This window comes from Chanodichthys erythropterus, chromosome 10, assembly GCF_024489055.1.
Source record: "Chanodichthys erythropterus isolate Z2021 chromosome 10, ASM2448905v1, whole genome shotgun sequence".
NCBI lineage: Eukaryota > Metazoa > Chordata > Actinopteri > Cypriniformes > Xenocyprididae > Chanodichthys > Chanodichthys erythropterus.
The window spans coordinates 18,122,154-18,146,672 of NC_090230.1; the positions used below are offsets into that span (position 1 = coordinate 18,122,154).

At 37.9% G+C, this 24,519-nt stretch overlaps 1 protein-coding gene across 2 annotated transcripts; it reads left to right on the forward strand.

Moving 5' to 3' along the window:
- vasna (vasorin a) lies at positions 1–18,761 on the forward strand. Of its 2 annotated transcripts, none has more exons than XM_067398746.1 (2): positions 1–64; positions 16,123–18,761. In XM_067398746.1, exon 2 carries the CDS (start codon positions 16,156–16,158, stop codon positions 18,208–18,210), a length of 2,055 nt encoding a protein of 684 aa, XP_067254847.1. In that variant the 5' UTR covers positions 1–64; positions 16,123–16,155; the 3' UTR covers positions 18,211–18,761. The 2 variants fall into 2 exon arrangements, with proteins under 2 accessions (XP_067254847.1, XP_067254848.1); XM_067398747.1 differs by lacking the exon at positions 1–64 and adding an exon at positions 747–797.
- The last annotated feature ends 5,758 nt before the right edge of the window (positions 18,762–24,519 follow it).

Sequence of the window (24,519 nt, forward strand, 5' to 3'; positions counted from 1 at the left end):
TTTATTTCGTGGTCTCTTGTGGATAAAACAACGCGCGCTTGCTTAACGTTTCGAAGTTTTACAGGTAAGCAGTGCAAATAATTATTTCTAGATTGCTACTTGCTGAATATGCAAGAATGTAAACATAAAAATCTTTAAGGCTGCACAAAAAATGTAATCGCGCAACACTGAAAATGGTTACACATGTCTAGAGAAAAAGAAAATAATAATCAGAAATTAGTTATAATTCTGGAATTTAGTTTACTTTTGTTGCGGAAACAATACTGGCAGTGAACTGTTAAAATGTCTGAACTTTATTCTACCTGTGCTTTTTCCTGGTCTCGTGAACTCAGTATACTTTCATTAAAAAGCATGTCTGTTTTAAAATCATGCGCTTAGTACCAGGTAACCCAAGTCAATATATCATTGTGCAAGGATTGCTTGGTTTAGGCTAATGGTTGTGAATTATCCATTCTTCTGTTTATCTCATTATCCCGCGGCAGCCTGCAGAACATAAACAAAACGATACATAACTAATGGGATAAATCATAATAGTGAGTTTTGGGGGACTGACATCATTACGCTTTTAAAGAGTTTTTTTTTTTTTTTTTACCCAAGTGCATGTGTCAAATACAGCACTATGTTCTTTTAAACAACAAAGTTAAATTAAAAGTTAGTCGCTTTCGCCTGAGGAGATTTAAGTTTTGTAACATTTCAGTAGCCTATCGGTCGCACAAATCTATCACACAAACACAAGAAATTATTACGCAAGACAAGCATCACCAGCACAATCTGCTGATAGAGATTCCTTTATAAAGGTATTTGGCTACCGTCTCCTTTGTTATTAAGTTGATGTATTTAGCACCGCTGTTGTAAAGGTTAATATAAAATATCAAAGGGTTAAACATAGTTTTTACTTTAACATTATTGCCGGATTGTGGTAACTCGCTTGTGATTGCGTTATTCTCACGTGTGCTCATTGCATATACAGTATGCTGTCAGTTGCGAAGCCCTAGTCCTAATATTGTCCCTGTAATGTCATTAAGCCTCCATCCACTTTCTCCCTTTTCTGAGTGGTTCTCAGGTGTATATTAGTTTAGTTGCACAGGACATAAAGAAGATTATGCTCAGTTATTCTGGCTTTTAAACCCATTATTTTCGTTGCTTCAAAGAAATCTCAACAGTTGAGGAGAAAGGTTTTGTGGAGGACTCTATTAAGAAGTACTTTGGAGCAAGGGTTGAGTGACATGCTGAGATTTTGGCCATTCATTTTAGTGATCCTGAATAGGTTTGGAAATCCTCCTCAGCTGTACGCCTCTTTCCTCTGTTCAGTGGTTGGTAAGAAGTCTGGCAGAGATGTTAAAATGGACACAACCTTTATATACCACTAGATTATCACAACATATGAGGTGGTGTAGCATCTGTTAAGTTATTCAGGTTTTAGAATACACTCTTTAAAAATGAAGGTTTCAAAAGGGGGGGTTCACAGCGATGCCATAGAAGAACAATTTTGGGTACCTCAAAGAACCTTTCAATGGACAGACCTCAAAAGAACCACTTTTTCCATATTGTGAAGAACATTTTAATCATCTGAAGAACGTTTTTCCACTATATTGTGCAATGGAAAGCTTCCATGGATGTTAAAGGTTATACCATACCAATATAGAAACCTTTTTAAAGTGTGTACAGGACTTTTGCTTTTGCAGGAACATAGAAACCAATATACTGGACTGAAGTTTAATCTTGTTTAATCTTTAAAGAACATCTCATGGTCTTTACATACTCTTCAGGAGAACCTGAGAGGTTGAGAATGCTTTGAAGAACCTTTAATGTTGGTAGTGTAGAGATGAAGTTTCAATAGCTTAGCAGATTGCATAACCATATTTTCATTCTGCACTCAACTAACCCTTTGAGCAGCAAACCCACATTATTATTTGTTTGTTTAATAAAATATTGTGTATGAATGACGTCAAAGCAGACAAGAACCCAGCTGCGAGGTAAATCTGACCCGTCATTATCTGGGCCGCATTCCTTATGTAATTTGTGATAACTGTAGTAAGCACGTTAACACGTTTTTCTCGTTTTGTTTCGGTCAGAGTTAGAGATCAGCTGGCAGTCTGCCAGTCATCGTTCGGGAGAGGCAAACACAGAGGGGGCACTTAGGCTATGAAGGAGGGACGAGCGTATGAGAAAAGCAAAGACAGAGATACAGAAGGAGAGCCAGCAAAAAGCACAGGCAAACATTCCTGACACGGTGTCTCAGCAATTTAATTAAAGGGACTAGTGGGATGTTAGAGTGGGCATTCGGAGGTGAAGGCTTAACCCCCCCTGGCCAGGCTTGGACTAATCCCAAGGGTCAGCTAATAAGTGCTCAGGTCATGCCACCATGACAACTAAATAGGGGAGTATCTCAGAAAGAGCTTCCCAGTCACAGTTAATAACTGCATGATGGACGTTAAGACACAGCGAGCAGGAATAAGTGTGTGCAGATGCTGAGTGAAGAACAGCCTTATAGTCTGAGGTAGAGTCAAGTGTCTGACATCTGAAGATTATTTAGTTAGAAGCACTTTGATTGTAAAGATTGGGGCTTTTGTTGTCTTGACTACGATGACTGTTGTTAAAGGTCAGATGGAAACTCTAGAAATCTGTCGCTTGTTTGGATTATACTGATCACTCAAAATCACGAAAATCTGTTGCAGTAGTGACTGCCAAAGCATGAGCCCTCCTCCTAAGACGAGGGATTTGATTTTCCTTTGGTTTCTTCCTCCTTGAAGTGTTGACTATACAAAGGATTGCAATACAGGAGCATTAAAGATGACACAATGGAATAACATGCAACTGTATTAGTGTCAGAGAGCTCTGAACAATTTGAATGTCTGTCATTCAAAAGTTTTGATGTATTTCCTGACCCTTTTATTACATATTTTGGCTAATGTTATTATGCTTTCAGCTACCATTCAAATATTCATGTGTGATGTTTGCAGAACAAAAAATTAGGAATTAGGATAATTAGTCTTTCAGGAAAAACAACCAGAAACAAGCATGAAAAAAATAATAATTATATAGAAGAATGTTTGAATATTCATTCTGGAATCCATACAGGAGAGAATCTCCATATTCTCCATAATCTGTAGGATGAAAATTTTATATTTTTTAAGATTCAATAACTAAAAGTAACAATGTTACTAACCAATCTACCTTTAGCATGAGAGGCATTATAGTAAAACATTCATTTAAACGTTGCTGTTCAAATGTTATAGCTAGCTACTTTTTTAACAAGTATAGCTTGAGAGTAGTTTAAGTACTTTGAATTATGGGCTGTTTTAAAACAGCTTCCCCAAAACTGCTGACAAGAGATAAGGAAGGCTGGCGAAGAAAAGCTCAAATACTGTATTATCTCATGGTTTAGCTTTTAGGATTTTTTTATGTATGTTCTGTCGTGGTGTCCACTTGTAAAAACACAGTTTAGATTGCAACCCTACTGTGTGTATGATCTTGAGCGGAGTGAAGGCAAGAACCAATGCCAAGAGCAACAAAGAAATATAAACACGCATATAAATCATAACAGAGGTCAGAAAATGTTAGAAATAAGCATGAATAACATTGGATGCAATACTAAAATACTTTCTTCTATCCTAGCTTAATATGCAGCAGAGACTACTATACAAAAGCAGTTCATTGGTTGAATCCCCTGAAAGTGTAAACACTGGCGCTTTCAAAACATTACTTTTTTTTCTCTTTTTTTTTTGTGCATACCGACCAACAGCACATAGCAACACTATCTCAACCAATACTATGAATTTGAGGCAGGGCTATCTGTTTATCCAGCCAATAGAAGATAAAATGAGTGCAACCTGTTTGGAAACAATCATTATTTGGCTATTTTTGGGAAAAATACAACTTTAAAGGTGCCCTAGAATTAAATATTGAATTTACCTCGGCATAGTTGAATAACAAGAGTTCAGTACATGGAAAAGACATACACTGAGTTTCAAACTCCATTGTTTCATCCTTCTTATATAAATCTCATTTGTTTAAAAGACCTCCGAAGAACAGGCGACTCTCAACATAACACCGACTGTTACGTAACAGTCGGGATCATTAATATGTACGCCCCCAATATTTGCATATGCCAGCTCATGTTCAAGCCATTAGACAATTGCAGCCAGTATTAACGTCTGGATGTGCACAGCTGAATCATCAGACTAGGTAAGCAAGCAAGAACAATAGCGAAAAATCGCAGGTGGAGCAATAATAACTGACATGATCCATGATATCATGATATTTTTAGTTTTATTTGTGAATTATCTTTCTATTTCAAATGTAAACATCCAAATAAATACAATACTCACATGATCCGATGTATGCATGCAGCATGCATGATGAACATCTTGTAAAGATCCATTTTGAGGGTTATACCTGTGTGAACTGTGTTTATGCTGTTCAAGGCAAACGCAAGCTCCAGGGGCGGGGGAGCACGAGAATTAAAGGGGCCGCAACCTATATATCACTGCATAGTTAATGATGCCCCAAAATAGGCAGTTAAAAAAATGGGCACCTTTAAGGATACAAACTGCATATAAAAAAATCCCAGGTGCACTAAGAACATCTCTTCCACACTCGTTTTTCTTTCTGAATATGAGCTGTAACATCTTGTTATTTGCTTGAGGACAAAGAGTTATGTCCTTTGGCTGCATCTGTTGGGTGGTGTTCAGGTTTTCACAAGTCAAGAATAGCAAACATCCGTCTACCTTCCTTCAAACGCAGGCGCTCAGGAGAGCACTGTTTGATCAAAGGGATCTGCTTCTCTGATTACTTTGGCTGATACCTGAGTTATATTAAGGCTGTAACAGTAAGTTCTTACAAAACATACAAAACATGCGCGTATTACTGACTGAAGAAAGAAAACTGAAGACTGGAATCATTTACTTTACTCCAATATCAGACTTCCAGTGTGAACAGATCATGGTTCTGAACTGGACTGCATGCGCAAAAGGACGATACAAACGGGGTTGCCAGGTTTTTACCACAAAATCCACTCAATTGTTTCTCAAAACTAGTCCAAAACTAGCCCAATCGCGTTCTATGGAGTAAAATCGCATTTCGGAGGTTAAAAATCGCATTAGTGCTGTTATTTCAACCCATGGAGTTGCAAAACAACCCACGGAAACAGTGAAATAGGAACCCAATTTTGCAGGAATATGTTCCGATATTGATTCCGATATGACTGTACACACTGCGGTCGCATTACAAAACATCTGACCTGTATTGGATTTAGCACCACTTATGGAAGTGGCACAAATCGGAATTGAAAAGATCAGATTTTGTACTGTTCACACTGTCATGGGGAAAACAGATATGAGTCACATGTGGGGAAAAAAAAAAAAAAATCAGATTTGGGCCACCTTTACCTGCAGTGTGAATGTAGCCTAATGCATTAATTCTGGCTGCATACACTTAAATCGATCAGTGACACAAATTCATCAGCAGACTGCCAGGATGGGATTAGATAAGCCTCTAAAACACACACACTGTCTTTCATCGCTTTTCAGTGAGCTGTAACAGTACACAAACAGAGCAGTGTGTTGGAGAGTGATGGAGAACTTCCCTAGTATTTAGTTACTTTAGCCACGCTTGCACCATGTCTACACTTTACTTTGTCATTCGGAGGAGGTGAATATACTCTAAGAGGGCCTCAATGTCACAAACAGGTCGGGACAGGCAACCAGAGTAACCGATTTGGTCTTGTTCCAGCATACCTCGTCATCACTGGAGGTGAACCGACATCCGTTTATGTGTTTTAATAGGCTGTGAGTTGTAAATAGATCCGCTGTGTAATTTGGGGCTGAGGTGTTGAGCTCTAAACAGTGCTTTACATACATTTTTTTAGTATCTTGATTCTTAGTTTGTCTCCCCTTTGCTTTAAAGGCAGCCTCACATGAGTTGCGTGAACACAGTTTTGTCAATGTGTAAAACATGATGATCATCTAAAGAGCATCTTGTGTTTCAGTGGAAATCTGACCTTTTCAACAAAGGAGATCACATGCTCAGTGTCACAAATATGATTATTTGATTAATGGCCAAGAAATTGTGCAGAATCTTGGTCTGACAGACTGAAGTCTTTAGAGTCCCTGACACAGAAAACACTCAAGCTGACACAGCTGGTCAGAAGACAGGACACCCCCTGCGGGGCAAGAAGGGGGCGGCAGGGCGAGTTGTTCCATCATGTCCCAGCCGTGAGTTCTCTCTCTCTCTTGTGCTCCATTCAATTTAATTGACTTTAAACTCCAGGCACATTTCATTCATATTAAAATTCAGATCAATTCAATGTACTTCATTTGCATGATTATTTCCAATTCTTTTGATCAATTTAAAGGGTTAGTTCAACCAAAAATTCTGTCATTAATTACTCATCCTCATGTCGTTCCAAACCCATAAGAATTTTGTTCATCTTCGGAGCACAAATTAAGATCTTTTTGAGAGATTTCTGTCCCTCTGTTGACATCTACGCAACTACCACTTTGACGCTTCAAAACGTTCATAAAGAGATCGTAAAACTAATACATATTTAGTAGTTGAAAACTCAATTTTCAAATGTCTCTGGATTAAAGGTGCCCTCGTATGAAAAATTGAATTTATCTTGGCATAGTCAAATAACAAGTGTTCAGTACATGGAAATGACATACAGTGAGTCTCAAACTCCATTGTTTCCTCCATCTTATATAAATCTCATTTGTTTAAAAGACCTCCGAAGAACAGGCGAATCTCACCATAACACCGACTGTTACGTAACAGTCGGGGTGTACGCCCCAATATTTGCATATGCCAGCCCATGTTCCCAACATTATGAAAGGCATTAGACAAGGGCAGGCAGTATTAACGTCTGGATGTGCACAGCTGAATCATTAGACTAGCTAAGCAAGCAAGAAAAATAGCGAAAAATGGCAGATGGAGCAATAATAACTGACATGATCCATGATATCATGATATTTTTAGTGATATTTGTAAATTTTCTTTCTAAATGTTTCGTTAGCATGTTGCTAATGTACTGTTAAATGTGGTTAAAGTTACCATCGTTTCTTATTGTATTCACAGAGACGAGAGCCGTCACTATTTTCAGACTTGCAGTCTGTATAATTCATAAACACAACTTCATTCTTTATAAATCTCTCCAACAGTGTAGCATTAGCCGTTAGCCACGGAGCACAGCCTCAAATTCATTCAGAATCAAATGTAAACAATATAACTGTATACAATACTCACGTAATCCGACGCATGCATGCCGCATACATGACGAACACTTTGTAAAGATCCATTTGAAGGTTATATTAGCTGTGTAAACTTTGTTTATGCACTGTTCAAGGCAAGCGTGAGCTCCGTGGGCGTGGAGCACAAGAATTAAAGGGCCAGTAGCCCTGAATCGGCTCATTTATAATGATGCCCCAAAATAGGCAGTTAAAAAAAATGAATTAAAAAAAAATCTATGGGGTATTTTGAGCTAAAACTTCACAGACACATTCAGGGGACACCTTAGACTTACATTACATCTTTTAAAAAAAAGTTCTAGGGCACCTTTAATGTAGATGTAGCCAGAGTCCAAATTTTCTGAAGAGACCCAATCACTTTATATGATGAACAGATTTAATTTCGTCTTTTATTCACATATAAACCTTGATCAGATAACATAAACAAGCTCAACCAATCCGCTTGATCCGAGAGAACAAACCTCATTGGTTAATGCAGAAGCTCAAACTTGCTGCATAAAGGCCCTTTCACACTGAACATGAAATTCGGCACGAATTTTCGACCAGTGTGTCGATTTTTTTTTTTTTTCTTTTTTTCCCCGTCGCTCCGCGATGAAATGGGCCATCCAATTAGATTTAAGCTTTACATCAAATTTACATCAGATTTACACCGGAGCAACTGCTGTTGCACAGAAGGGCGAGAATGGTGCCATTCTTTCGAAAACTAGTGTAAACAAACACAGAAGAAGAATATCCAGGAGGATATTATTGTTGGTATCTGAGAACAGATTTATTCTCACATGTTCTTTATACAGAATATAATTTCTAGTCATTTTCCACTGAATTATGTGATCACTGTCCTTTTCTTCCATGTGCATGAGTGTTACGATCATGAGAGCACGTTTTGGATCTGTCAGTCATGTAATCATATATCCTGCTCTTCTGTATATAAAATTGAGAGAAACGTTTTTCTACAGATGAAGTATGAAGGCAAATAGACATATGATTATGGCAATATGTTTTAGCTCCATCTGTATACATCTGCTATGGATAATTCATGTTTTGTACAGCAGCAGCATGTCTTACTTGCTCACAGCAGCGTGTCGTTTATGTATTGGCAGTAGCCGTAAGTCCCGTTCTTGCTCTGCAGCAGCAGCAATAACCAACAACAGCAGCAGCGTAGCAGATCCGTCTCACCAGGATCAAACATCAACATTATCAAATCCATTATCATGCTAAACACTTCAAGAGTTGTCAAGACAGAAATTTAGTTCAATTCACTTGTCATTTACATTCATTATATTGAAATTAAAACTTACATTGATTTGATTTTGCTTATTGAAAACATTTCACTCCCACTTAATTCAATTCGTGTTCAGATCCAATTCAGATTAATTTAATTGACTATGCTCTATTGCCATGAGTGTTTTTCATGCAGTAGTTTTTTAATCACTTAATTCAGTTCAGTTCACTTCTCATTCACATCAGTTTCAAATTCAAATGAACGTTTTCCACAATCATTTTTATTGTTTACTCTGATCTAGCTCAGTTCAATTCACATTCAACTTCAGGTTCACTGAATTTATTTCTGAATTTAATAATTCTTATGCAAATTCAAATGTACTTAATTGGCATGACTGTTTTCCATGCAAAAGTTTTCCAAACAAAAACATTTTCTCTCCCTCTCACTCAGTTCATTTCAATTCACATTCAATTCATATTTAAATCCTAATTAATTTAATTGTTTTCATGCAATTTTTTCACTGATTAATTTAGTTAAATTCACTTTTCATTGACATTCATCAGTTTCGTATTCAAATTCAAATGTTTTCCATGCAATCATTTTTATGGTTTACTCTGATTTCTTTCATATTCATATTTAAAATAATTCAATGTATGGTAGCAATGTATGGTAAGTCTCTTTCTCTGGCACAGATGCTGTGCAATATTAGTAAACGTGTGATAAGGTCTACTGAACTTTTTGACTGCAGACCAGTTTAAAACATCACTTAACTCTCAGGGTTAGCTCTTTGACTGGTGACTGACACTAGCGCCTAAAATCTGTGTACTTGCGTATGAGTCATGGAATTAATATCTATGACATCAGGCCAACAACGTTTTTCACTTTTTTGACACCCATTATGTGTTACGTACATTGAATAACAATAAAGAACATGCTAACTTGAATAACTTGCTGCTTGAATGTGTTTAACAGGTGTATGAGTTTTCACCTTGGACAGATAAATACATTCATATGGTGTGTGTGTGTGTGTGTGTGTTTGTTTTTCTTTGAGAGATGTGAAAGCTGTTATGTTTCACTCTATTACACACCAATTTGGTCTGAAAGTAAGCCAAAAATCAAAGCTTAAAATACTAGGAACCCGTCCTGAACCAACTAAACCTGCAGAGAGAGGGAAAGAGACATGTATAGACAAGAACAAACAGTTCTCTGCTTCTCACTTCATTCATCACCTAACAATGCAAATCCAGTTTGCCCTTTATAGTAAACAGACAACAGACAATTGATTAATTGCACATTTTATTAGTACAATATTAGCTAGAATTCTAAGGCCACATTCACACAGCAACAGAATACGGTTGTGAGTCCTGTATTTGAGTCCTTAATACGGTTACGTTCACACACAGTTCAGTAATTTACAGGAGTGACAACGCATTCCGTAACCGAACTCACACTTGTAAATTTTCAGGACTCACAACCGCATTCTCGGAAAACCCATGCAATGTGAAGGGAACTGGACTGGACAATTCGTTTTTCTGTGCTGCACAAACACATCTACCATTTGTTGCAGGTTTCATGTTTGTTTAGAGTTTTGTGTTCTACGCACAACTTAAATACGCCGTTCTCCACCAGATATAAACTCTGCTGTTGGTTAACAAAGATTTGACATGAACTTGCAGCTTGACTGGACTGTTGTCATGTTAAAAGTAATAAGACTTTTCAGTTTTATGGACGTCGCCGTATTTTATATTACTTTGGTAAATGGTAAGAGAATACTGGCTTGAATCCTGTTGCACGTTCATACCAAGCGTGCCGCACAAGTCCTGAAAACTGAAGCCAAAATATTTCGATCACCCCCAGGTGGCTGGATGCAGAATAGCTGATAAATCCCGCCCTCTCCGCGTAATTTAATGGGACGCGAGACACACTAAACAATCAAATTACACTTCAAATACATTTTTTCCAAAGATGGTTTCTGTCATTTTATGTAGTTTTATCACGCTGATGTAAGTTCAAGTTTCGTTTTTTAAAGGTGCCCTAGAATTAAAAATTGAATTTATATTGGCATAGTTGAATAACATGAGTTCAGTACATGGAAATGACATACAGTGAGTCTCAAACTCCATTGTTTCCTCCTTCTTATATAAATCTCATTTGTTTAAAAGACCTCCGAAGAACAGGCGAATCTCAACATAACACCGGCTGTTACGTAACAGTCGGGATCATTAATATGTACGCCCCAAATATTTGCATATGCCAGCCCATGATCGAGGCATTACACAAGGGCAGCCAGTATTAACGTCTGGATCTGTGCACAGTTGAATCATCAGACTAGGTAAGCAAGGACAATAGTGAAAAATGGCAGATGGAGCAATAATAACTGACATGATCCATGATATCATGATATTTTTAGTGATATTTGTAAATTGTCTTTCTAAATGTTTCGTTAGCATGTTGCAAGACATCGTAATGGATCATTTCAAACATTAAAAAAAAAAAAAAAAAGTAAAAAGCAAGAAGAAGGGTTGCTTTTGGCATTAAATGATATTCAGATAACCATATAACCATAAAACATACCATTTACTTATCTAATTTGTCATGTATTAACATATTTGAAGTAAATTTATCTTGTTTTTTATCTTGTTATATGTATTTTTTGTAGTGCGTAATCATGTGTAGAGAGGTAGAGAGCGAATATGAATCATGCACACACAATGCCATGGCTGCAGATTATGCCACCTGACAGCATGCTAGTCATAGCAGCACCATATTGTGGGTAATCCAGTCACAAACACTTTTTTCAATTGCAGCCCTTCAGAAAAATATGTGCAGGACAAAAGGATGCTAAGAACACCAAAGTGACATCTTTCTTCAACACACCCATTGTAAAATACTTCTCGTACCAGAAATGCTGAAGTTGACTATGCATAGTTTTTACATCCATGTTAGATAGATAGATAGATAGATAGTTACCACATTTGTAACAGTATATGACAGGTTGGCGTGTGTCAGAGGCATCTGTAAGTTGGTCTACTTTGGTCTTTTGTCTTGCTCAGTTTCTCATGTTTCACACAGAAATGTGGTGTCTCCCCATGTCCATGGATAGCAGGTGTGCACACGCACATAGAGTAGATTGTAACTTGAACTGCCTGCAGCCCCTGGGCAAAGCTGGGGGAGGATGTTACCTTTCTTGCACCTAGTCTGGTTTAAGACACTATCCACCTTTTTAGTGTCTTCTGTGTCTTTTTGTCTGGTGGGTATGAAGTGTGTATGTGTTTGTATTAATGCTATGGCTGAAACTACTTGTTAAGTGGACCTAATTATGCTTATCTAATAACATTCCAAAGAAATCTGAATCTAACATTTGGGTTCTTGTCTTTGTAACAATTATTTACACTGTATAGGTTATTTTCTTTTTGCAGAGCCTAAAGTTTACAGTAGATTAACCCTCTTCATTTTAAGCAACTTTTTTTAGCTGTACAGTGTTTTTGGGTTGGAGATTATATTTCAGCATAAGACTTCAAAGTACTTTTATTCCTGGTCTTATTGTGTTATTTTTCATCAATAGACTTAGTTTAGATAATATGACAATTATTTAACAATTTATAATATATGCACAAAATAATTATATGTTAATATAACTTGCTCTGAAACAACTTTCTTTTTCTGCTGATGTCATCTAGGCCATGCATTCTATTGGTTAATGTTAAAAATGTAAAATAGCTAAAAAAAAAAAAAAAAGATACTGAATGTAATGCCACTTTTCATGTTTCAATCAATTCCCAGTGGATAAAATCCAAAAAAGATGGGTTGTGAATGCTGAGAATTGTTGACATACAGTAAGAGTATATTGTTATAGCATGAATGTGGATGGCAGAGCTCAGAAAATTTAGTCTTGGAACAAATGCATAAGAAATACTTTAGTTCATATTTCGAGTACATTTACATGACGACGATATGCTTAAAACTGAGTTTTTCCTTTGAGTTTTCCATGTACAGACGACACCGTTGTCAAAATATCCCCAATATGAATCCGTGAAAATGACTAAAAACGCTGTATTCTGCTGAAATTCTGATGAAACAGCCAAAACGCATAAAAAGTTTTCAGTTTTTATTTGAAAACTGTGTCATGTAAACAGCCCCCTTTGTTCATATTTAGATCTGACTGCAGAAATCTTGATGAATCTGAACACAGATATATTGTTGAAGAGGTGAGATTCCTAGTAAAAAAAAAATGGACACAAGCAAAAGTCTCCATTTGCTCTCCATTTAATTGTATTGATGTCTAAGAGAGAAACAATGAAGATACTAAAGAGTTATTGATTTTAGTGCTAGTCGAATTGGCTTTGGCTCTGTTTTAAAAGCTTCTGTTGTGGTTGAAGTGAAGCATAAGGAAAATCCCAGATAAATCTGTTTCATATTTTAAATCAGCCACATGCTCATGAGCTTGATTCAAGCATGTGTAAACAAAAAACAGTCGCTTACGGGCATGTACACACTTGCACAGAATCCATATTTAAGTGCAGATGCCTGTTTCTCCTTTGGCTTCCTCTCTGAAATCCTCCCCCTACCCTAATCACAAAACAGTTACTTAATGGGAGCGCGCTGTCACCCGAAGAGACCGACCAAATGCATTCTGGGTAACACAATCCAGCTGTCCTCAGGAGTTGCTGACGGAAATGTGTATTTATCTGTGTGTGAATATGTGCGTCTGGCTGTGTGTAATTTCAGGACAATAGTGATGTATGTTACTCAAAGAAACACACACTTGCACCTCTGTACTAGTAAATGTTAAACTATGTATGTGTCACTTATATTGAAGCTGTAGCTTTTTAAGCTAAGGTCAACTGCAACAGTCAAGCCACCTTCACCTACTGTCTGTCACGCGCATGCTGCATTAAGTCAGAGAGCACACCGTGAGCAATGTTTCCGAAATGTTTTTCGGAAAACTGCAGTTCAACTTATTTTCATTAGCAGTTACTGGACAGACACATTTTTCCCTATTAAGTCCTATATTTGGAGAGCCTCTTGTGTTTAACGTGCTGACTTGTAAAAAGCTGTAGCTAAACATTTTTAACAGTAGCGTGTGGTGGTGTCGCTACATATCTATTAACATAAATAGTTCTATATGACAATCTACTAACTTTCAGTTACTAAATACATTAAAATTAAAAAGGGGCAATATCTTTAAAAACATAACTATCAGTATTTACTCTTTTCATGTATTATACTTGAACAAATAGGCTACATTTACATGCATATAACTAATAAAACTACCAAAATCCTTATTTCAATTAAGTCAAAACCACATTTCTTCATTCTGTGATTTTTTTTTTTTTTTTTTTTTTAAATGTTCCTTTTAATCTCCAACACTTCCTTTACAAAAGCATGCTGTCAGTGTTAGGCAATGATTATTCATCAATGACTAAGATCACTCTGATGTGTGACCAATAAAGGGAACAAAAGGTGTTTTGGTGGCGTTCAGCTCTGCTTCACCTGTGACCTCCTTCTGCTCGTCATGCCATCCTCGTCAAACCTGTTTTCACGCAATCAGTTGTGACAGAAGCTTGGCAAACAAGTGCATGAACCCTGAAACAAATACAGAGAGAGTGAGAGAGAAAAATGTCAAGCCCTCTGGAGGCCCCATACCTCCCTGTGATGAAGATGGATTTTTAGGGTTATTGCAAAATTCCTGCCGTGCCGGTGGGATTGTACATATGCCAGAGAAAAAGGGAAAATGGAAGGAGGACAAAATGAAAGGTAGCAACCTGCTCTAGTTTCAGTCAAAAGTCAAGCAACCTGCAGAGGGTCCAAACACAATGCTAAAACACAGTTGGTAAAATATCAAAACTAAATATACATAAGATAAGATGGAGAGGGAAACCAAAGGATTATCAGGCTAACATGAAATGGTTGAATAATTATGATTCAACTAATTGAGCGTAATTGAATGTCACAAAGCAGGTAAATTCATACACTATTTACTTTTGGAACATGGTAGCTGGTTTCTAGCTTGTAGATACTGTAGATTATACCAGCAACACACTACCTGGTCATATAGGTGGTCAAGCTAATGGAAAGTGTTGCATGGCTGACCAGACAATGACTATCTTGAACCAACTATTAAGTAGATATAATGTTCCACAGAGATGCAACTGAGTCAAACAGTGTTCTTCAAAGTAAACATTATCAGACCAGATTAAAACAAATTTGAGCAAATATAGTCACAGGACTATGAGCAAACACAAGCCTTCCTAATAGTCAGCCATTGGCCTTCAATGGGAGAGGGAATGAAAAAAGATAAATGGTTGATGTGAGAAAGGGTCTCACCAAAGGGAACTCGGACAGAAAAAAAGGATGAAAAGAGTGAGTGTACCTGCCAAATGAATGGTTGTTCATCTGCCTCAATAGACTGGCCCTTTAGTGATCAGGACTCTTGTTGGAACAGTAAACTATTCTTTGTACTCACAAACATACACATTGTTACCTCAGCGGAGGAGAAGATGGGAGGCTTGGTCTAGCTCTTTGTTCATTAGGAAATCAAAGACATCTGAGAGATTCTTGAACAATCAGACACATACAAAATGACACAAGGACTTTAATTGAAAATTAAGAAGCTTAAAACACTTCACTTTTAAATAGCTACTTATTCTCAGACATTCTTAGTTGTGTCAGTGAAGAGTCGAGACACTGGGTGGGCTCCTCTAAGGGCACATTCTGGGGTGAGGTTTAAACTTTCTGAGATTAACTCATTAAGCAAACAGTGGAAAGAGTGAAACTGAATGAAAGGCAGGTCAACAGACATTCGGTCAACTGGGCCATATACCACAGCCATTGTTGGATGATCTCAGAAAATGCAGGAAAATAACGATAAAAGTTCCTCAGCCAGACAATGAAACAAGGTTCAATTATAGTGCATAAATCATCAGAGGAGTCATGAACACATTTATTGAGTTTTACCGAGGAGTGGCCATTCTGACTCATTCAGAACACATTTACTGAATAATTGAAGTTATTAAGAATATTTTATTAATAATCAGTACAATACAATGTAGCAAATGGGTGATTTCTGCCACAGTATTTCATACCATTTCATTGGGTCAATTCTGGTCATCACAACAAATAGTTAGTCAACATTACTGTGCCCTGCTGTGGTTTTTGTTTTCTCTGTGTAGGGATGGAGTTTCAAAGCCTTGACAAAACTTCAAACATGCCTGTTTCTGTTTGTATGAATAAGTCATGTAAAGCAATTGTTCAAAACTGGTTTTGCTTGAGGATCCAAACTTTACATTTTACACAGTCCCAACAAAAGAACCAAAATGGTTTAGCAGACAGAAGCAGACAAAAATGTCTTTAAAAAAGGCTGAACATCAAACAATGAAGTTTATTAATATTACACTGAACATAGGCCATAGGATGTCCAGTCCTGCTCCATGTTCTGCAGAGTTTAAATCCACACTGCTCCAACACACCTTACTGAACATTTGCCTTAGAGGTCTTGAAAACTTTGGTTAGCTGTTTCATATGTGTTTATTAATTACAGATGGAGCTTAACTTTGCAGGACACCCATTGTCAAAGGCCCAACAATGTGTAAACTCATACAGTATATATAGTAACAAGATTTTAGTTTTGACCTTTTTCTGTTTTTTCTATTGCAGATTTCAATCACAAAGGCCAGACGCTAATCAACGATGCAGCCATTATCTCCCCTGTCTCATCTCATTTTGTTTCACTTACTGAGTGGATCTCTGAGCAGCAGATGTCCTCACGACTGCTCTTGCAACCCCGGTAGTTCCATCTTCTGTGTCCAGAAGAACTTGATCTACATGCCTCGTGGCCTCCCCTCCTCCACAAAGTACCTCTATGTCTTTCAGAACAACATCAAAACCTTGCAAGAGCAGGACTTTGTAGAGCTTAGCGAGCTTGGAATGCTGGACTTGAGTCAAAATGCTCTCAGTGAAATCCCTGATGGGGTTTTCAGCCCACTCTCCTCTCTACTCAACCTGGATCTCTCCTCAAATCGCATTACTCACATTTCCAAAGACAGCTTCACTGGACTGGTCAACCTGGAAAGGCTGTATCTCTACAGCAACCTCATTCACAGCATTCACCCAGCTGCTTTTGAGGGACTGGAGAACCTACTGGAGCTGAAGCTTCAGGGGAATAAAATTAGTGTGTTGCCAGCTCTACGACTACCCAGACTGCTCCACTTGGATCTTAGTTATAATAGTATCCCACCCCTTGGACCTGAAGATTTACAGACACCACACCTTGAGTCTCTTAAAGTAGCTGGATTGAAACTGACCAGTCTGGATCAGGAACTGCTAAGGAGCCTGGCAAACCTACATGTTCTGGATGTTTCACAAAATCTGCTTGTAGAGATTCAACCTACACTAAAGGCAATGGGGGGCCTACGAAACCTCAATTTAACTGGGAATCCCTTGGGATCCCTAAAACAAGAAGATTTCCAAAATCTGGTTAATCTGCTAGAGCTCGACTTGAGCAACGTTTATTTGCAAGGCTTCCCCGAGGGTTTCTTCAACCTTTTCCCCAAACTTGAGAAGCTCACTGCAGCAGAAAACCCCTTCAACTGCCTCTGCCCACTGGCCTGGTTTCCAGCATGGCTAAAGGATGCCAATGTAGAGCTTTTAAGGATGGAGGAGACTCGTTGCCACTTTCCACCAATAAACTCGGGAAAGGTTTTGGCAAAGTTGGAGCATAAAGATTTTGGCTGTCCCACAACGACCATTGAGTTAACAAGCGCAGGGACAAGTAGTACTACGAGCAAGCCCACAAACTCCACCACACCATCAGGCACAACACTCGCCATTCCCCCAGCTCCACCAAGTGAGATGTCCTCAGCAGACATAGACAGATTCCCTCTTTCCCAGACCACTGCCTTTCCCAGAAGAATCATAGAAGATTCTGAAGAAGAGGACATTATGTGCCCTTCCAATATCTGTCTAAATGGTGGAACATGCATATTTAATTCAAATGGGGTGGTTGTTTGCCTGTGCCCACCTTCAATGTCAGGACTCTACTGTGAGATTCAAAATGAAGCTCTGCTTCCCCCGCCTTCACCTAGAGTTTCTATCGAGACCATTGCTACAGTCCAGCCCAACACAATCAGCTCTCTTCACATAACCAGCACGTCCATTTCATTAGACCTTCACCGTTACATCCACACAAGGCCAAATATCCGTGGAATTCGTCTGACTTACCGGAACTTGTCAGGCCCAGACCGGCGGCCACTACAGTTGAATGTGCCTCCAACTTACCCAGAGTACACGCTTAGGGGGCTACAGCCAAATAGCACCTATTCTGTATGTGCTAGCCCTCTGGGAGAGCCGGTCCATGTCTCGGTTAGTGCCTGCATGGAGGCTCGCACAGCAGGAATCCCACCCTCCTCCCACGAGCCTAGTGTTGACAGGACCGAACCTTCTTCCTCTCTCATACCCATTGTGGTAGCTGTGGCGGTGGTGATGGTTGCTGCCATCATAGCTACTGTTGTGGTCATCCGCCGCAGGAGGAGATCCAAGGTTCCAGTAGATATGGACTTACATGAGACATCTCCTCTGGAGCTGGAAGGAGTGAAAACCAGTCCAGAGAATGGGCTGACACATCCAAAACAACCCGACATCACCCCTTGCCCATCTTTAGCACAAAACACATTGGAATATGAGGCACCTTTAATACAAGGACAGTGTCCAGCCAACAACAATGTAGCTTGTACGAAACCAATGTAAAAGCCATATTGGAATTCATACCTCCAGCCCACAGAGGGCGTTGTGCTCCATGACTCCTGCGGGCGGGTGCGATGCAGACACTAAATAGACTCTGGTGGGTTGGAGAACATTTTAGTGCATCCCAGCCAAACGCTTAAACTGACCGCCAGTATTTAAACCAGTTGCATTTGCCATTGACATTTTTTTTTTTTTTTTACAGATACAATTTAAGTGCCTTTTATAACCAGAAATATCACTAGAGACTCTGAGAATTTCTCTCTAAGAAGTGGCCAGACATTAATGAACACAGTGTTGCTAGGCTGGAAAACAGGTCACTTTAGAGGTAGCTCATTAATTGTGTAGCTGGCTCTGGAAGTGGTAGACAGGAGTCAAACGTTCTTGCCTGGACGCCTGGACTTTTTTTGTCCAGAAAAAAAATTGCACTGATCAGAGACATTGGGACTGTGAGGTGCCTAAAGAAGCTGAAGTGATCAGACTCTTAAAAGATGCTTCAAACAAGTTTTATTCAGCATCAAAGCATCCCTCTGTCCCTCTACCCCATCTGTCCTGCACAGGAGATTTGCTGTGAAACAAACATAATGAAGAGACATTTTTTTTACTTTGTCTAGTTTACGCTGTTTTTTTAAAGTTATTTTATTATATTTTTGTATTTTTAAAGGAATATTTCAGCAAAAATATCAATTCTGTTATGTTGTTCCAAATTTGTATGATTTTCTTCCATGGATCAGTAAAAAACCTATTGCAGAAATAATGTCACATAGGTTATGAAAGACATTATGGTTGGTAAATAACAGAATTGTCATTTTTGCCTGAACCTTTCCTGTAAGTGCCATTTTTTTTGTCCCTTTTCGTGTTTAGTTGTTGTGTTTGTATTGACTTTTAAACATTAACAACCATTATTTCTCCTTTCCCTTGAGTGCAACAAGTTAAAATGCTTTTATTTCTGAATGAAAACAAACTCACTTTACATGAGTGAAGTCTCCATCCTGCGAATGTAAGACAAAGAAACACTTTGCAAGACTATAAACACCCGCAGCCATTTTTGACCTCAGACAAATTCCACACATTAACAAACATACTAGTACTATAAAAGGAGATTGATAACAAACGCTTTTAACAAAGCTGTTTTTTGATGTGCCAGCTTTCTAAAAATGTCCTGTTGTCATAACTCAGACTGGGCCCCAAACACAAACTAGGGTAATGCTTCAAAGCCTGGTTTGATGTGGATGTTGCCGAGCTGAACAAAGTTTATTCCATACGGTGGAGTAAACTAGGCCAGATGGCTTTGCTCACTTATTGCAACCAGACTATTAAAAAAATTACAAAAGTGTAAAAATGGCACAGTGATGGTATCAGGTGGTAGTATGGTACTTTAATATATATTTGGGTACTGAATTATTAAAAAATACCACGTAAAAAATGTTTAATTTGATTTGTTTTGCCAAATTAGTTGTCTCAACTTTTAGAAAGGAATATAAAAAGACCCATGCACAAGGAGACTGATTGCTTTTCTCTGTGAAAGCATAAAAGTGTTCAAGCCAAATGTGTCATTGTGGAATTGCATATTTATGTGCATTATCAGCGCAGTAAAGTTGTGTTAAGAGAAATGGAGCCAGTACTCTAATCCAAAGTGAGGAAAGGTCAATTGTCAAATTCTCCCCACTCTCAGCAGCCCTTTTTTAGTCCTGCACCTCATATATCTGTGAGCGTATGCAGTATGTGTGCTGAAGATGTCAGTGTCTAGCACATCCAAACATTTGAACTGGAAAGAGGAACAGCTTTACACAGCATGAGGGGCTTCAAATATTTGAAACATTTTCAAAACTGCTTTCAAGTCCCATGCTTACTTTGGGATGCTTGTTGTTGCTCTCTTTTGTTGTGTGCAAAGCAAAGTCGTCTTTTTTGGATGTAAAAATTTGTACTCTTTGGAAGAAAAATGTGATGTCTGTTGAGAAAATAAAATGGAAAAAACATTCTTCTGTGACTGTTATTCCCCGCTGAAACTTTCTGCTTCTATTTTGTAACAGCATGACTGCAAAGATCTAATTCAATCTATCTTTTCTGAGGCTCTCATTTTGAGAATTTTTCAGGAATTATCTACAAATTGAGCTACAACATTCCTTATATACTAATATAGTGTCATATGTTAAGTGTGTATAGTGTGTGCAAGTGTAGTCAGGGGACCTGTTACCACAACTTAAATAAATGCATGGTTGCAAGTTAAAAATTCAAATTTATTGTTTTAATTAAAAGTTGCAAACATTATTTTGTAGAGTTCTATTGACATAATAATGTTGATCATTACATCAACTTAAAGGGTTAGTTCACCCAAAAATGAAAATTCTGTCATTAATTGCTCACCCTCATGTCGTTCCATACCCACAAGACCTTCGTTCATCTTCGGAACACAAATTAAGATATTTTTGATAAAATCTGATGGCTCAGTGAGGCCAGAAATGCCCAGAAAGCTACTGAAGATGTATTTAAAACAGTTAATGTGACCACAGTGGTTCAACCTTAATGCTATGAAGCAGCGAGAATACTTTTTATGTGCCAAAAAAAACAAATCTTTTGTTTTGGATTTGGAGCCCGTATCAAACTGTCAAAGTCACCCCCCCAAAAAAAAAACACTTCGAAACACTTATGACGTGACAAAGCCTTGTTTACTGCAATCATGTGACTTTGGCACTCCGAACCACTGATTCAAAACAAAAGATTCTTAAAGCTTTGAAGCTTCATGAAGCAGTCATAAAGTCGTTATTTTGTTTTTAGTTTTTTTTGCACTTTTCTCGTCACTTCATAACATTAAGGTTGAACCACTGTAGTCACATTAACTGTTTTAAATATGTCTTTAGTACCTTTCTGGGCATCTGAAAGTGTTAATTATCTCGCTGGCAATGCATGAGCCATCGGATTTTATCAAAAACATCTTAATTTGTGTTTTGAAGATGAACAAAGGTCTTACGGGTGTGGAACGACATGAGGGTGAGTAATAAATGACACAATTTTCATTTTTGGGTGAACTAACCCTTTAATATTGTCTGTAATTTAAACTCAAATGTCTGCGTTTCAAAACAATTTAGTCTTTTTTCAAATTAGGTTGTAGTAACAATGAAACTGTCTTGATAACTTTGGAAATTAGGCAGTGGATTTGTACTTCCCAGCATGCTTTGCATAGGACTGGATAAGGAGAATGTTGAAATTAAGTGTTAATTGATTTGTTTTAGTGAAGGGAAAGACCTGTTATTTTTTAATGTAGTTATGTTTGACATTTAAAAGAGCTTCTGTAATGTTGAAGTTTTTGTGCTGAAGAGTAGATACATGAAGGTAACACTAAATTGACTCTATAAACAATGACTCTCTAATGCTAGTGACAAATAATATATTACTTGTTTATTAAATATACATGTTAAATAAGTTTGTGCTACGATAGCTGTTGTTCTTAACTGAAATAGATAAGATTAATCGATTAATTCCAGGGCTACAACTTAGTTGAGTAATCAACTTAAATTTAAATTAAGATCCTCTAACTCAATGCAGCTTGTTGGTTTAACATAAATTCACTCAAAGTTGTCAAAAAAAAAAAAATGATGCAAAGTGTTGTTAATTTTTTCGTTGAACCAACACATTTTTTAGAGTATACAATAACTACCATATTTACACAGCGCACACAATGCCTCTGCACTTGCTCACGATTTCTGTCAACATGATGACAGGAGAGCTGTCAGTCAATAAATGGGAAAACAAACAAAGTAACTTGTGTTACTTATTTGAAAAAGATGTTTTGTTGTAAATTTAAAAGTAATACATTACTTTACTAGTTACTTGAAAAAAGTAATCTGATTACACTGACACTGGTACCCCAGCACTGGTAATAAGCAAGATAATGTACAGTCAAGAGGTTTTTAATGGCAAAACAAACCCCTTTAAGGAACTACAAGACCCCTTTTCTTCACACTGGGTTCGTAATCATCCTGTCAGTTTTGTCATAATGACTGGCAAAGAAAAGGAACAAGGAAAAACACTGCTAATGGCCTCCACGTCTTGTTTTGTTCAATCCTGAAAATGAAGGAATGGAGAAACTGAATGGGCAGAAATAGAAACGCTCCTTCCAGAAATGCAGTCTTTGTATGTTGTGGCAGAAGGACAATGTTCCAATTAGACTGGGCCTATATGAGGACTTTTTTGACAGCTCTAACTCCAGAGAACAAATCGAATCCAAAACCAAGAGATTGAGATGAAATTAAGACAAAGACAATAATGTTTCTGGAGCAGAACATGCAGTTCATTTGTGGCACATTTGTGTGGATGTACGCCACAGAACACTGAAAAACTGTCTCAATGGACGCTATACAAAATGAGCCTTAAATCACTTAAAAACTAAATGCAGCAGCGCGTCTAATGTGGTTCCTATTATAGAGCGCTCAGTGGGGAAAGCGGGAAAAGACGAAAAGGAATTTTATTTATTTGAAAAAGCTGGCGTTGATAATACAGGGTCAGGGTTGCAGGGGGTCACAACGTGGAGGAAGGTAGAAAAAGGAGGTGGATGGAGTGTAAGGAGGTATGGGGAAGTGGGGGTAGCTGAAACTTGAGTTGAGACTGATGGTTGGGTCTGATAATAGCTCAAACAGGCCCCTCGGTCAACGGCCCCCTCCTGCACTCATAGGTCAGTGCTGGCAGATAGCGCTCACTTCTCAGAACAGATCTGAGGTTTGAGGTGCAAAGAGTGAGGAAGATGAAAACAGCAAATAAAAAGAGAATGAATAAGGTTGCGTGGACCATTAACTGTAAAGACAGATAAGATAAAGTGGACTTAAATGCTAAATTGCCAGTGACTATCACAGACACAACACCAGCAGATGAAGAACAGCTTTAGCAAAGCTTTCAGAAAGACCAGCCTGAAGTTTAAGTATGAATGAAGAAACTTGACCAAATCTTGGGAATTGATCCTTTGCCAAGCCTCACCCCCCTTGTTGCTAATAAACTTCACAGAACATCCCATAGCAATGAACTGGAGATTTTGTGAATAGCTGCAGCATCCAAAATCAAATACTTCTCTACCAAACGGTAGGCGAAAACAGCAACAGAGCAATATATCCGAATACACGGTATTCAACAGTAGGTGAAAAGTCCCCGGATGGCTTACTACTTCAGGCGAGATTCTGAAGAACACATTCAATGGACACTTTATTATCCCATGAGGCCACAGGAGAGGATTTATAAATGGCAGTGAAGCGACGCAACTGACGGTCACATGGTAAAGTAAAACCATTTTAAAAAGCATTTTCATTACATGAAATAATATAAACATTAAAGGATTAGTTCACTTTCAAAACATTTTATTTGAAAGTGTTTCATTATGTTTAAGTTGAAGTACTGAAATAACAAGCTAAAACTAAAACTTAAAGGGATAGTTCACCCAAAAATGAAAATTATCCCATGATTTACTCACCCTCAAGCAATCCTAGATGTATATGACTTTCTTCTTTTAGACAAACAGAATCAGAGATATATTTAAAAATATCCTTAGTCCTCCAAGGTTTATAATGGTTGTGAATGGGTGGCTGTGTTTTGAAGTAAAACAGACTGCATCCATCTATAAAAAAGTAATCAACACGACTCCAGTGGGTTAATAAAGGTCATCTGAAGCAAAGTGATGCATTTTTGTAAGAAAAATATCCATTTAAAACTTTATAAATTCAAATAACTAGCTTCCGGCAGGTGACCGTACACAGAATGCGCAAATGTGTCTCGTTATAGTTATATAGTACAAACCCGATTCCAAAAAAGTTGGGACACTGTACAAATGGTGAATAAAAAAAGGAATGCAATAATTTACAAATCTCATAAACTTATATTTTATTCACAATAGAATATAGATAACATTAAATGTTGAAAATGAGACATTTTGAAATGTCATGCCAAATATTGGCTCATTTTGGATTTCATGAGAGCTACACATTACAAAAAACTTGGGACAGGTAGCAATAAGAGGCCGGAAAATTTAAATGTACATATAAGGAACAGCTGGAGGACCAATTTACAACTTATTAGGTCAATTGGCAACATGATTGGGTATAAAAAGAGCCTCTCAGAGTGGCAGTGTCTCTCAGAAGTCAAGATGGGCAGAGGATCACCAATTCCCCCAATGCTGTGGCGAAAAATAGTGGAGCAATATCAGAAAGGAGTTTCTCAGAGAAAAATTGCAAAGAGTTTGAAGTTATCATCATCTACAGTGCATAATATCATCCAAAGATTCAGAGAATCTGGAACAATCTCTGTGCGTAAGGGTCAAGGCCGGAAAACCAT

Excerpts from the sequence above, each read along its gene's own strand:
- vasna (XM_067398746.1), top strand. The coding sequence starts at position 16,156 with ATGCAGCCATTATCTCCCCTGTCTCATCTCATTTTGTTTCACTTACTG.